Source organism: Macaca thibetana, chromosome 18 (assembly GCF_024542745.1).
Source record: "Macaca thibetana thibetana isolate TM-01 chromosome 18, ASM2454274v1, whole genome shotgun sequence".
Taxonomy (NCBI): Eukaryota; Metazoa; Chordata; class Mammalia; order Primates; family Cercopithecidae; genus Macaca; species Macaca thibetana.
The window spans coordinates 47,048,012-47,062,109 of NC_065595.1; the positions used below are offsets into that span (position 1 = coordinate 47,048,012).

Here is a 14,098-nt window from a genome sequence, read left to right on the forward strand (position 1 = left end):
AATTTAAATTACAATTAAGTCCATCTCTCCCCATTATGTAAGACTTCACAAAACAATTAAGCCTGCACAAAGAGTGATCAATTTTTAGGAGCCTTTATAGCATATATTTAAACTACTTCTCATGGAGAAAAAAATTAGGCATTTTAAAAATACTCTGTGTGTGTGTGTGTGTGTGTGTGTGTGTGGTTAGAGAGTTTATTTTAGAAAATATTTAGGGAAAAAAAGATGAACTAACTAGAAGCTGGAATCATTAAGTCAAAGCTGGCATGTCTTTTTAGAGCATTTGTGGTAAATAATAATTAAAGCAACGAAAATTTTGACCTCAATTTCTAGAGCTGAGAGGACTCTGCTATAGAAAAATTAGTAATCAGAAGAAAGCCATAATAAAAATAATGTAAGAATAAAAACCTGTAGCAATTTTTAATTTTAAAAAGACAAGGCAAGGATAAAGGAAGGTGACTAACACTGAGTCTGTTTGTATGATGTTTTTTGAATATATGTTTCCTGATCAGACCACCTGACTGTTTCTCAGTACAATATTTTTTAAAAGCCCTGGCACACACTATGTGTCTGTAGGCAAACAAAACTAAATGCCTACTGTATAAAAAGATTTTCTTTTTCCTTTTTTTTTTTTTTTTGAGATGGAGTCTCGCTCTGATGCCCAGGCTGGAGTGCAATGGTGCAATCTCAGCTCACTGCAACCTCCGCCTCCTGGGTTCAAGCAATCCTCCCACCTCATCCTCCCAAGTAGCAAGGATAACAGGTTTGCACCACCACCCCTGGCTAGTTTTTTGTTTGTTTGTTTTTGGTAGAGACAGGTTTCACTATGTTGGCCAGGCAAGTCTTGAACTCCTGACCTCAAGCGATCTCCCTGCCTCCCTCCCAAAGTACTGGGATTACAGAAGAATTTTACAGAATTTCAGAATTTTCTGAAAAATTGGCAGTGTGATGCAGTGGTTAAGGAGTTGTAGAGTCAGAGAAAGATTTAACTAACTAGCTGCTGGGTAAATGACTTGGGTCAATGTCCCTACAAAACAGAGGCAGCAGCGCAGGCAAGATGCTTTAAACAGAAAATCTGCACAACAGTGGTTATCAGAGTTTACCTCACATAGTAAATACTCAACAAATGTCATTTTTTGTTATTTATATAACTTATCCTTTCTGCAACCAACGCATTTTTGAGACCCTATTCAGCTATACGATAGCATAAGTGCTGCTGATCCATAGTGGTGAACATGAGAGTAGTTTTCATTATTCCACATTTTAGTAAAGGATTGACAAGGAAATACATGAAATCATATAAGTGTTTCACTCACATACAAGTGCTAAGAAAATTATGCCAGAAAGAGGAAGTAGAGTAACTTGGGTGGGGAGAACCACTCTAGAGTGGGATGTCAGAAATGGCCTCTCTGGAGGCAACAAAGGAGGTGAGACATAAATGACAAGAAGAAACTGGTTGTGTGAAAATTGTGGGGTCTCCAATAAGTAAAAAAATAGTATCATATCCACTAGCAGGGATAACTTTTGATTACTACAGAAATTAAAACAAAAACAAAAACAAAACAGAGTAGATGGAAAAAAAGGAGTAGGGAGTTTACAGAGAAAGCAAAGAACTCCAAAATGGTTGCCAAGGCTTTATAAAGATCGGAGGACTTATATTCAGGATGAAAAACATGAGGTCAAATACAAAGCTTCCCTTCTACCCTCCCCATACCATGCCTATGTCTCAAATCAGGAATTTCACTGGGGAAGGGTTTTCTGGTTTTGTTATTCCTTTGTTTCCTCTTTCTTTTTCTCCTGAGTTCCCCAGGATTAGGATTGAGAATAGGAATGAAAGACTAGAGCAAAGTTGTCTTAACCAGTGTTGTCACAGCCATGACATCATAACCTTTTGGGAGGCAGAGGGCCAACTGCTAGATTTGTATGGCCTGCATTAGTGGATGCATAAGAGGCTTTTGCTGGGAGGCCTTTGAAACTACGTTCAACACTGACGTAAACCACGCTCTCTCCAGCTGACCTCCGCACTTCCCCTCAGTGCAGGCTCTATGTACCGGGTTCCTCTCATCTAAGTAGGCAGCTTTCCTAGGCAAGGTCTTTACAAATTCCCCATGCTTGACTAGCTGTTCAGCACCTGCTCAGGATACAAGCACAGTCAGCATCCTTGTCCCACTGTACAATGTGTAGCCGAGCCATTATGGTCAGCCCTCTGATTTAACAAATCTCATAATCCTTCAAAATACAAGGTTTAGAACACACACCCCCAAATCTTGAGTTATTTTTTATACATCTGTTGGGGGTTGTTCAATCGACCATCTGGTCTCCTCTTAGTCCTTTGCGGCTATGTCTAACACCTCTCTTCCAAACAGGGTTACTGGTATCATACTGTCTGCAGCTTTGAGCTTTTGCTGAAATTCTAGGAAAACAAGAAAATTCCTATTATACATTATGCTACATATATAATAGAAATCATCTGCAAATTAACTTGTGATTATCTGTATTTGGGTATCTCACAGCCTAGATATTATAAATTCATGGAATAGATTAAGAAAATAGGATTAAGAGGATCACTTTAGATTGTTATGGATGCTGTGTCCTATACAGGGGTACCCTAAAAGAGGGGATGTTATTTTCTGTTGTGACAACTTAGAAAGGGCAGCTTTTTCTATTACACATTAGAGTCTTAATTAGCTAGTGGTGGCTCTGTTGATCTGTCTATAATGTGATTTATTTTGACAGATATTACATAATCAGTCTATTTGAGCCTAGATTCATTTTAGGGAAGGATATAAATGAGACACCTCCAACTGTCTCAAGCCTTAGCTGTACTGAGGAATGCTAATGGACTATCTTGTAGAACAACTTTAAATCCTGTCCTTTCAAATCCAGAAAGAAGCAATATCAAAATCAAAATAAACAAGCAGATGGTGAGTGTAAATGCAGTCTACTATGAAGAAATGTACCTTCAAGCCAGTCACATGTATAATGTTCCACTGTCCAAACCACACAGTACAATTTCAATATTGATGGTGTTATGAGAAGGAGTATAATTGGATTTACCAAGTTTAATGCTTTCAGGTATTATTTAATATGAAAGAAATTTACAAGCTTAACCCTGGAAATGAATGCACTTTTCAAAGGAAACACATACAACATAGCTAACCCAGTCTAGGAAAAGTAAAGATCATATCACACTCACATCAATTCAATTCTGGCTCTAAGTGCAAGGAAAGAAATCAAAAGATGCTGACTGTGCATGCTTTTCTCCAGTGACATATTGCAATACTTTCTTGCAAAAAGAGAGAGAGAGAAAAAAACCCTTTAAATAAACATTTGATTTTTCAGACAGAAAGCCTGTTAGATAGTTCTAAAAATATGGATTCGTTTTCATTCCTATCCTAATGGAAAAATAAAATAAAACTTCAAATCAGAGGCTTTTGTGTTAACTTGGAATTTTAAGCAAGTAATGCCTGCTTTATTTTAACAACGCAAAAACACAAGCAATGTAGCTTAAGAATGCACTGAATGCAGTAACTCTTCCACTGAAAATCTGAAAACATCACATGCTGTGAATGCTAAAAGTTAAATGATTAGAAATACATATAGAAAACAGTGGGCTGTTTCAGGCACCAACAACTTGCATTGCCGCTAGTGTGATAAATGTCAATGCCCATGTTCAGAAACTATTATCATGTAATATAACCTTTGGAATTTCACAGTATTGGTCAAACATATAAAGCTAAAGCAAAATACCAAGAATAGATCTGCTTTGCAATATCAAAAAGAAAATGCATCTGCAACTTTATGAATAAACTCTACTACCCTAAATAAATAATGAAGGAAGTCAAATAAACCAACACAAACAACATAGAAAGGTTATGTTCACTACCATGTCACTTGCTGTAAGAGAACTCATCCTTCTTTAACCTTTCATTATCTTGTGGCTGTTTAAAATTTCTAAAATTTAATCTTCCTGAATTATATTTTAAAATGCAGAATCTAATCTTTTCACACTTTTTAGGATCATAACTAAAATACCCAGGCAGAAAGAAGACAGGGAACAAGGTAATAATCAGCAATCTGCTGCTCTCCAGAGGCTTCTGAATATGCTTATGCAGGAAAAAAAAAAAGACAACTACTGAAATAACACTATATTATTCATGCAATTATACCCCACATATGATGTTAACTAACATTTTGAGGATTAGAAAGTAAAAGGGACTCAAATATTTGGGAGCAATAAAAGTATTCTATGTCAACAGTCAAGGGACATTATAGCTTCCAGATTGTCCAGCTTACAGTTACACTGCAATCAACAGTGCTATGACATCAAAGAGCCCACTTTCTGTAGCAACGTGCTTCAGGCGGGGGTAGAAAGTGGGGGCCTTCAGACTTAAGAAATTCTGCCTGGCATATTTTGTAAGACAGTTTGTTTTAAATTATTTTTTTAACTCCACTTATGATTATAAAGCTATTTGGTTTTAGGAATTAGTTTAAATCTACTTCTTTCTAAGAGTCTACACTGGTTAGTGTATAGACTACTAAAGTCCTACTGAATCACAACATATTTCTAATAAAATAATAATGACGTATATTTGAGTGTGTGTTATCAATATGGGCTGGCACTGAAGATAAGCAGCCTCTATTCAGAAATGCTATTTTTAATAAGTATGCTGTATTGCTTTCCATATGCTATATAACAACTCAAGTATGTAGATTTTCTTGGATAGTATCAAAAATTCATCTATACTATTACATAGCATATGCTGAAAGGCAGCATTTGTGAAGAGGGCAGAATCTAAACTACGGTTCTGGATTCAAACGTCATCTCTAAGATTTACTTGCTTGCGGGGTGATCTTGGGCAAGTTACCTAACTTGGGTCTTAGTTTCTTCCTTTGAAAAATGGAGATATAAGTACATACTTCCAAGCATTTGCATGAGAATTAAATAATATATCCCATGTAAAATGGAGAGTACAGGGTCTAGAAACCATAACAGTTAATTATCAGCTAATGTAATTATTTTTAAGATCATTCTCCTGGCCCTAGGTTCATATGATTATGATTTGTGCATGTATACATACACGTGAAACATATATTCACAAACACAGATCACATGTATATGGAAATATATACATATATATGTATATAACACACTTAGAAAGAATTCTGCATGGTCATAGCCATTCAGCTATCCAAAAGAAAAGAAAGCTGTAGATTTGCTGAGGTTGCTACAGTTTAAAATGCTGCATGTTCAGTCAATTTTTGCAATGCTGTCTTAAGAAATTCAGCAATTACATGGAATCTGGGCAAAATTCTGCAAGAACAGCTTTTCTTCTAAATATGTTTCCAATATAAGTTTGATTATTAATCAAATATTAGCATATTTGCTCTATATTGAGCCATATTCTCCTGGTTACTAATTTGCTATAGGTTATAAAATAGAAGTTTTAAGAAATGAATTAATAACTCTTTCAGGACATTAAGAAGCTTTCAAGACAGGATTCTTAAAACAAAGCTTAGACTCTAAGCAAGCAGTGGCAGTTCCCATGAAAATATGCTCCACAAAAAACACAAAACAAAAAAAATCCCTTAAAATTGTGTAATGTTTTAGTAATTGCAAAAAAATGTTCCAATAACACAAAACCAAAATGATGAAAGTACAAATTAATGATATAGAACAATACAGAAAGCTGTACCTTTATATTTCTATTCATATACAGGAAGATTTCATGGTGTGCACATTTTTCAATTCACTGAACCTCACAAGTATGTTTCATTTATGATCCCATTTATGTTTCTTAAATACCACAGCCACAAGTGTCCATTTTCGTATCTTTTCTTCTATTCTGGTTAGTATTTTATTACCTGCATCTTATTTGCTGTCTGAATGAGTCGCCCAGGCTTTGCTACCTACATCCATTTTTTATTTCATCAATTAAAAAGGGATCTCAACACCGATTTCAGTTTTGTTCTCTGGCATCTAAAACATTTCAAATGCAGTAAGTGGCAAGCTCTCCAAAGGGTACTTGACCTATGCAGGGTGAAATATACTGCTACTACCTTCAATATAATAACCAATGAATGGCAATGCTGCAGTGTCAATAACATGAAATAGGAAGGTGACATAATTCAGCATAAACATGCTAAGTTTCTTTCCTGTGTTTTCTTGTCTGAGGTACAGGAGAAGACAGGTAGAAATGTTCTAAGTCTAGAAGTTTGGATGTGCACATTAAGAAGCTTTAGTGGTTGGTGGAACTTAAAAAACTATTTTAGAAAATATAATTTTTCTTTTCCTTGTGATAAATACATCACTAGACTGATACCTCTAATCCTGGATCTGGTAAAGGTCATCAATGGGTGGCTGAAGGGGGAGTTGTTATAGAAGGATCAAAATAGAATGTACAAGAGGAAAGCACTTAAGGGGAAACTATGAATTCAGGACTAAATACGTGAACCTTCCATTTACTGACACTCTTTGTGTTGTTATCATACGATGGCTCCATCTAACCATAACATCTCCTCCTTTTCTTCTCTGCACAATTCAGCATTTGCCAGTATAACAGAAGTCACTATTATTTCTATGAGCCACTCACTCTACCATGTGCTTTCATCCTATTACCTCAGTTAATTACTCAGATCAATCCCAGGAGCAAGATACTATTATTTTCCACATTTTCTATATAAGGAATTTAAGATTCAGAGAGGAGAAGTAGCTTGCCTAGAGACAGCAAGTGAGTAGCAAGAATTTAAACCAGGGTATGTCAGCGCCCAGAGCCCAACCTTGTAAATATCCCCTCCTTGCACCATCTCAGTGCAAGGCCACAAAGGCCCGTACTGCCTCTGTGACAGCAGAATAATATGGCAACTTTAACTGCCATTCAGCACCAAACAACACTCATTGATGAATACTCCAGATATAAGTAAGCAACACTCACTATTTTTCCTATTTGTAACTTAATGTATCTCAGTAACAACAAATAAATTATCATTTATTTTTATACTATCAGATAAGCACAAAAAACATAGATGTTATTTTTTAAATATGCAATGCATTTATGAACCCAACAGATTTACTACTATAAATCACACATAGACACACAAAATCTTAATACAAATTTTTATGTATTTTCAGTGGATGCATATTCCTTCTTCTATTTTACATTAAAATTTTCAGTCAAGTCTCTCCTAGTTTTTTTCTTTTATCAAAGATTAAAATTATTGAACTGAATATCATGGATGGGGTTGAATTCAGGAAAATTCTGCTTTCTGATTCCTAGGTTCCTACCTACTTGACCAGCAAAACGAACATTACCTTAAGTACACAGAACTGAAGGACAAAGAATAAATGGCAGCTATCTTACCTGTTTAAGAGCCTTTTTGGTGTGCTGCTGGAAGGAAGACACTAACTTGCTTTGCACTGCTGTGTTAGTAAGGCTTGAATCTCGAGTGGAAGATGCTTCATCAGTTACCTGCTTTGAACAAACTAGAAACAGAAAGAGATAATGATATTACTAATTTGAATTCCTTTTTTTATATCCACTGTAATTACACACTTGGAGCTTTTCTCCAATTGAAAATGGATACCTAAAATAAAGCAAAATAGCACAGCAAAAAGAAGAGTATCTAGATATGAAGAAACGGAATCATTTAATAACTGTGTGGCCACAGTTCCATTTAACCTTTTTAAGCCTTCCTGTCCTTACCCGCAAATTGATGATAATTTCCATGTCACTGAACTATTGTATGGACATAAAAAATAGACAATATCTGCCTCAGGAGCTGGGAGTCAGTAGGTACTATCTGAATTTGAATATGAAGATTGGGTAATGCACAGTATTCTGAAAAAAAAAATCTAAATTAATGCAATTGTTTTAAATCTACCCAGCCTCACAGGTATTATGATTCTTCTACTTCACAGCCTTACTACTATAGAATCTGTGACCTATGGGACATGTTTATTTTCTCCTACGGGCTGAGTCATAAAGCATGGGTAAGGAAAAAAGAAATCTGAGATGCTTGTTACCAACTCAGGATAATTATTTTGAGGAAAAGGGTGCTCTCACAGACTACAATACAACTGCCCATTTTTATCAGAGTCAGGCTTGCATGTTGTCTATTCTATAGAAGACTTTTTCTTCCAAAAGACTGCTTTTTAGGAGAATCAACGTCTCACTGACTTGGGTGACCAAGCAGAGCCCACAGGCAGTGTCTGCTCTCTGAAACCCATGTTAGAGCCAGAACTCTACCTTTAGTTCTCCTCAAACTGAGAGACTTCTGAGTCCTCATTTGACTCCTCCTCAAACTGAGAGACTTTAACACTGAAATGGTTTGAGTAGGAGCACAGATGCAGGCCCTTTTCTGTATACACTGGGGGAGAAGGAGTTTGGAAAATCAAAATGAGGAAGTACTATGATTAGCGACAGAATGGAGGCATATGTCAAAGGCAGGAGGCAAGAGGAAGTCAGAAGAAAATAACTTGAGAACATATTGTAAAAAAGCTCAAAACATGACTTTTTAAGGGCACCAGGGTTAATGCTAATTCAAGAAAACTTTTCAAGTGATGGCAACTTGAGAGGTTTCTGACCTGAGTTTTAAAAGAAGGTGAAGAAGTAAAAATTATTGCAGCAAAAAGTGGGAAGCACAGGCATACGCACCTTGAGAACACTCAAGTAGCTTTTGATAGACTCAAACACACCTTGCCTAGAAATAATCATGCAGCCCGTGAGAGACAATTTTGGGAAAAAAATAATCAAATTTTTTGTTAATACAGAAAGTAATCAGACAAATGAACAAATTTAGGAAACTAAAATAACTGTTAGTTATTAATGCCAGACACTTCCGGCACGTGATCTGATTTAATCCTTGCAGCTTTCTTGTAACACAATAAGGTACATATTTCTATATTCGAGAAAGAAAACTAGAGCTCAGAAAGGTGAAATAACTTGCCCATGGTCATAGGGCCAATGAAACTGCAGAGATGGGATTCAAGGCCAACTTAGTCTAGCTTCAGAACCTATGATTTTTCCACTTACAATATTTGGTTTCAAAAGTCAAGATCTGATACAGAAAATATCATATCGAAAGAAGCATAATTTAGTTGCGTGATACGGAAACTAGAAGTTAACAAAGGCAGGGGGAAACAAGTCACTCAGCCGCCGACAAGGAAAAATTGAGAATTGTGAGTAAGTGACGGGTCTAGGAAGTACTATGGTTGAAGTAGCAAAAAGATTTGCGGATGAATATAGTGAGAAAAGTCACTGAATTAAAGATCAGATGACTTTTTTCGCTTAATATGATTTTTTTCCTTAAGACGGTCTAAATGTTCTAGTTAAGAAACAGTTTATTACACTGATCACATAAACTATGGTTCCTAGGCTTCTCTCCTTAAAATAATGACTAGCATAATTTGTAACACCTTGCCAAAGCTTATTTATCAAGAAATATAAATAATCATCAGTTTATAGTCTAAACATAAATTTATAGTATTTACTGATAACACAGGTAGTCTTTTCAATGTTCTGAAGTCTATGAAATGTGACCAACTGAGGAGGTGACAGAGAGATGGCAGATAGAATATATGATCCCAAATGAACAGATCTCATGTACGCCCAGCCAAATGTAAAGTGTGCATTAGTGAATATGTTTTATTACTTTCACATTCTTATAATGGCATTTATACCCAGAAAACTGGAAACTTACAGGTTAGTTCGTTTAAAGGAGAACTAAATGCAGTCCAGAGATATTAAGGAACTTAGGGAAAATATGAGAAAGCTTCTGCATACTGGGCGTCTAAATACACTTCCAATTTGTTTAGAAAATGCTATTATTCCCATGTCTTTCAAAGGTAAACTTCACTTCAGCAGGATTAAACAATAACAAATTCTGACCCAGTGTACATGTAACTGAGGCCTCGCATCCCTCTTATTTTCTGAATAAGAAAATAAGCAATATGCAATCATCTGTCCTTCCTGAGGGTAACTGTTATACAGCTCACCAGTTGCTCTATTTCTGACCTAAGAAACCATCAGATAATTGGGATACCTATTTCAGTATCAGCACATACACTGCATCATTTTGGTTAAATTCATTATGGCACTATGTTGATAGTGATTGACATCTATTTATATATGTTGTATCCAAAAGAAAGATTCTATTCAACTTAGAGCCCAGAACTTCAGACGGAGGGCAGGACAACAGTTGAAACTGCATTAAGGAATACCATGCAGTTTGTTCTAAAAATGATTCATTTTCCTTAACTCACTGCTTTATCTTACACTCCATTCTAGACCCAAGAAAAACCTCAAGAATACCTGTCTGAGGTAGTCAATTTTCTCCCTAATCCCTCTTTCTAGAAGTTGTTCCTGACGTTATTTCTCCAGATCAAAGCATATTTCCCTAATTATTTACTTCCCTAATTATTTATTGACATAATAACTATAGAACCTTAAAGAAAAGCAAAATGTAACAGAAAAAAAAATATGTGATTGTTCCTTTGGGTTGAATAATTTATTTTTAAGAAAAAAAAATCAGGAAAGAAAAAATGGGTGGGACATATTTGCAATTCACACATAGGCTTCACTCAGTGTGCTCATATACATTTTTAAATTACTGACAAATATGGACCTTTTTTCATGGACATTTAAGTTGCTTTATTCATTCGTTTTCCATGCATATGACGTGAAAATAGCTGAATCTAAAAACACTAATTCACTGAGTGCAGCTGGCCTGTGCAGGTTCATGCAGATTCATATTCTGACAAAATGCAAGGTTTTCACTTCTACTTATTCTTGCAGCTTTCTTAATAATAGATGTGATAAATAAATAATGAAGGACTCATTTTAAACAGTTGCCTGAATATTTATCTAACAGACTGACTTTGGCCTCTGAAATACAAGCCAAAGGAAAACTAATGTTAAAGAAAGGATCAGGGAAAATCCCTTGCATGTAAAATTACAACAGGAGCCAGGAAACTGAAGAATTAGGACAGATGTTTTATCCAATAAATATCAAACACTGACATGCAGTTTAGAAAGTGATATCTTCTTGGCATTGAGAACAGAACAGGAGCTATCTTTTCTAACTGTGTACTGGCATGATCACAAAACGAATGCCAGGACCTTATACCTTGAAATCCCACAATACAGTCTGTCCTTTTCAAATTGAAGATGAGGAAACAAAATGAGACTAGTTCTCCCAAGAATTTTTATCATTCCACATTTTTTAAAAGGTATAAAAATACTATTTCTGTCTACATTTTGCTTGCCTACCAAAAACAGGCAAGCCAAAAGGATAGTTAAAAGCTAATCTGCTGATTTTAAATTTGCCTCTCAATACCTCCACTCTTACTCCCCAAACCCTCCCTCATAATACTCTATTTAGAAGACCTGGGAGCAAAAGGAGGTGGGAGATTACAGGTAACCATGAGACAGCCTTGAAGGCTACAGAAGTGGTAACTGCTCCAGCAAACCTGTGGGCTTCAGTGTCTCCAAGTTGTCTCTCTCTCCTTTTAATTTACCATTCAATTTGAAAATACTATTGAACTAGAAAATGTAGATTAGAGTTCCTATTTTTAAAGCTGCAAGCTAGGGAGGGGATATGGCTGGTATTCCCTCCTAATGTAAGTACTAATCCACTGACAGATGTACAAGAGGACACCCACAATTGTAACTGTGACCTACAACCCAGGATATAAAGGAGCAATCAGAAGGCAAACTTGATATGTCTCTCTTGTCTCACATCCTGCCTACCTCCCGATTCTCACCCTCTATAATCCAGCCAATCTGGAGACTCTTCAGTGTCTTCTGAACACATCTACTTGCTGTGTTTGTTGTACTTGGTCTGATTGTCCCTTCTCCAAATATCCTTTCCCAGCACTCTGCCTGGCAAACTCATCTTGGCAGTCCAAATTCTAAACAGCTTTCCCCAAAGCTTCTCTGACTATCCCAGCTTCTGAGGTAGACTTGCTCCTCCCCTAGCCATGCTGTCTTGGAATTTAGTGTACGAATTCATGACAGTCCCTGCAATGCTGGTGCTGTTGTCTGCCTCAGCAGCCACAGGCTCAGAAACTCAGGGATTTATATGCAAAGATGGGCACAGAGCAGTCGATCTATTAGTGTTCACTGAATTTTTTAAAAATCAAATTTTAAAATATCAAATTCAAAAATTTTGTTTAGAGTATTTTTGAAGTTAACTTTCAACTATGATTTTTAAAAATAATTCATGAAAGTGGAGGTCAGCAGAGCTCTTCTTTATGAAAAAGTACATATAAAATGAATTGTTGTAAACTTGAAAATAGAAGCCTTCTTAAATTATTTTCCCAAATTATTCTACAGTCAATTAGGGATAATATGAAAGCCAAATGACAGAATTTCCTATGAAAGACAGTAGGAAGTTGCACGACCTGCCACTAATTATAGATAGATTTCTCTTTGCCATCTTTACTCATTGCCTTATTTAACGAGTAAAGTCACAGTTTTGTGCTTTTGCATGGGGAAATAAAAATAAAATTTAAAGTCAAAATTAGAAATCACAATGCTTACATAAAATGGCAGAAGCTGTGTGGGTGCAGAACCACAACACAGACCAGGATCTGTACATTATATAGTCGCTGCAAAATAGGTATTGTGTACTATTAATTGCTCTCTGTCCCACTGAGCCACCCAATAAGTAACAAGCTATCTGAGGAAACTGGTGCTCAAAGACCTAATAAAGACAAGGAGGGGAGCAGTCTTTTACCAATTTCATTTCTGTAAGTTCTCTTTCCAAACACTCTCTTTCATTCTTGTGAATAATCAGACTAGATGTTCTCAAATCACAACAGTTTTCTGTATGAATGATCTTGACATACACTATAGGCTTAAAAAAAACTTAAATGAATAAAAAATTTAACTCAAAGGATACATAGTATATTAGGAATAACACTGTGGGTACACTGTTAGAAGTCAATAAAATCTGAACAGAGGGCTGGGTCTTAGAGGAAGTTTATTGGTTTATTGATTAATCATTCATTCAATTGCACAACTCTTATTGAGTACTTTCCCTCATGCCAATCACTGTATAAGATGCTGGGGGAAAAACAGTGAAAAAGATCCAATACCTGAGTTGGAGGCCATAAGAATTTTTAAAAACTGTTTTCAATGAACAATAGACCATTAATTCTACCTGAGGAAAACCACGGATGAAAACTAAACAATAACAAATTTGTTTTGAAAGATCAACAAGCAGACAATTCAGAAATATCCCCAAATGGCAAATAATCACAAAAGTTTATGCTTGGGTTATGCTTTGTTTTATGTGCAGTATTTACATTTGAAATTGTGTAAATCATATATTTCGGATATATACAGCCAGAAAATACATGCTACAAATTGTTAAAAAGACTTGAACAGGGAAAACTATCTGACTCCAATTAAATCATTCCTGAACTCCATTTTTAAAATCCTTTTTGCATTCGGCCTACGCAGAATTGCCTTTTCTAAAAACATTTGTTTCAATACAGGTATAGGTATTTGGGTTTAAGCAAATTTCCTTGTTACATTAAAAGAAAATCCAAAGGATATAAGTTGCCAAGAAAAGTTAGTAATTAAATAGATTAATAAATTGCTAGTAATACTAGCAATAAAATAATGGGAACAGCAACTTTTTCCTAAGACCCTTTCAGAGGACAGGAGTCTAAAAATTATAAGCACTGATGCTCTTGATAATATTTAGAATATCTTCTATAATGAAATATACCTAATATAACTGGAATGATTACTATATTTTATAACCTACTTCATTAGCCCAATGAAGCCTCTTCTTCAGAAGAGATTTTCAGAAAAAAAGAGCAAAATAAACCAAGAGGAATGTTGAACCAGATAATAATTATACCAACTATATATCAGTGAGAACATGCTGCTGCAAAATGTCATCATGCCAGAGACCTTAGTGATTTGGGTGGCTGATATCATATGGTGCAAATGCCATTCACCTGCCACAGAAATGGATATGCCACCATCTCATTACAATGGCTACAAATGGTTCACAAACATTTTGATTAGAACACTGAAGCTCCAAAGGTAACTAGGAAGACCATTGTATACACTAAAGATGTAGCTAT

General features: G+C 35.7%; 1 protein-coding gene across 2 annotated transcripts in view; it reads right to left on the bottom strand.

Moving 5' to 3' along the window:
- Positions 1-14,098, bottom strand: part of ASXL3 (ASXL transcriptional regulator 3) — a 182,306-nt gene that overhangs the window by 90,831 nt on the left and 77,377 nt on the right. For both annotated transcript variants that reach the window (XM_050768312.1, XM_050768311.1), the window contains one exon: positions 7,362-7,483. In XM_050768312.1, the coding sequence (XP_050624269.1) occupies positions 7,362-7,483 (122 nt within the window). The remainder of the gene's footprint in view (positions 1-7,361; positions 7,484-14,098) is intronic.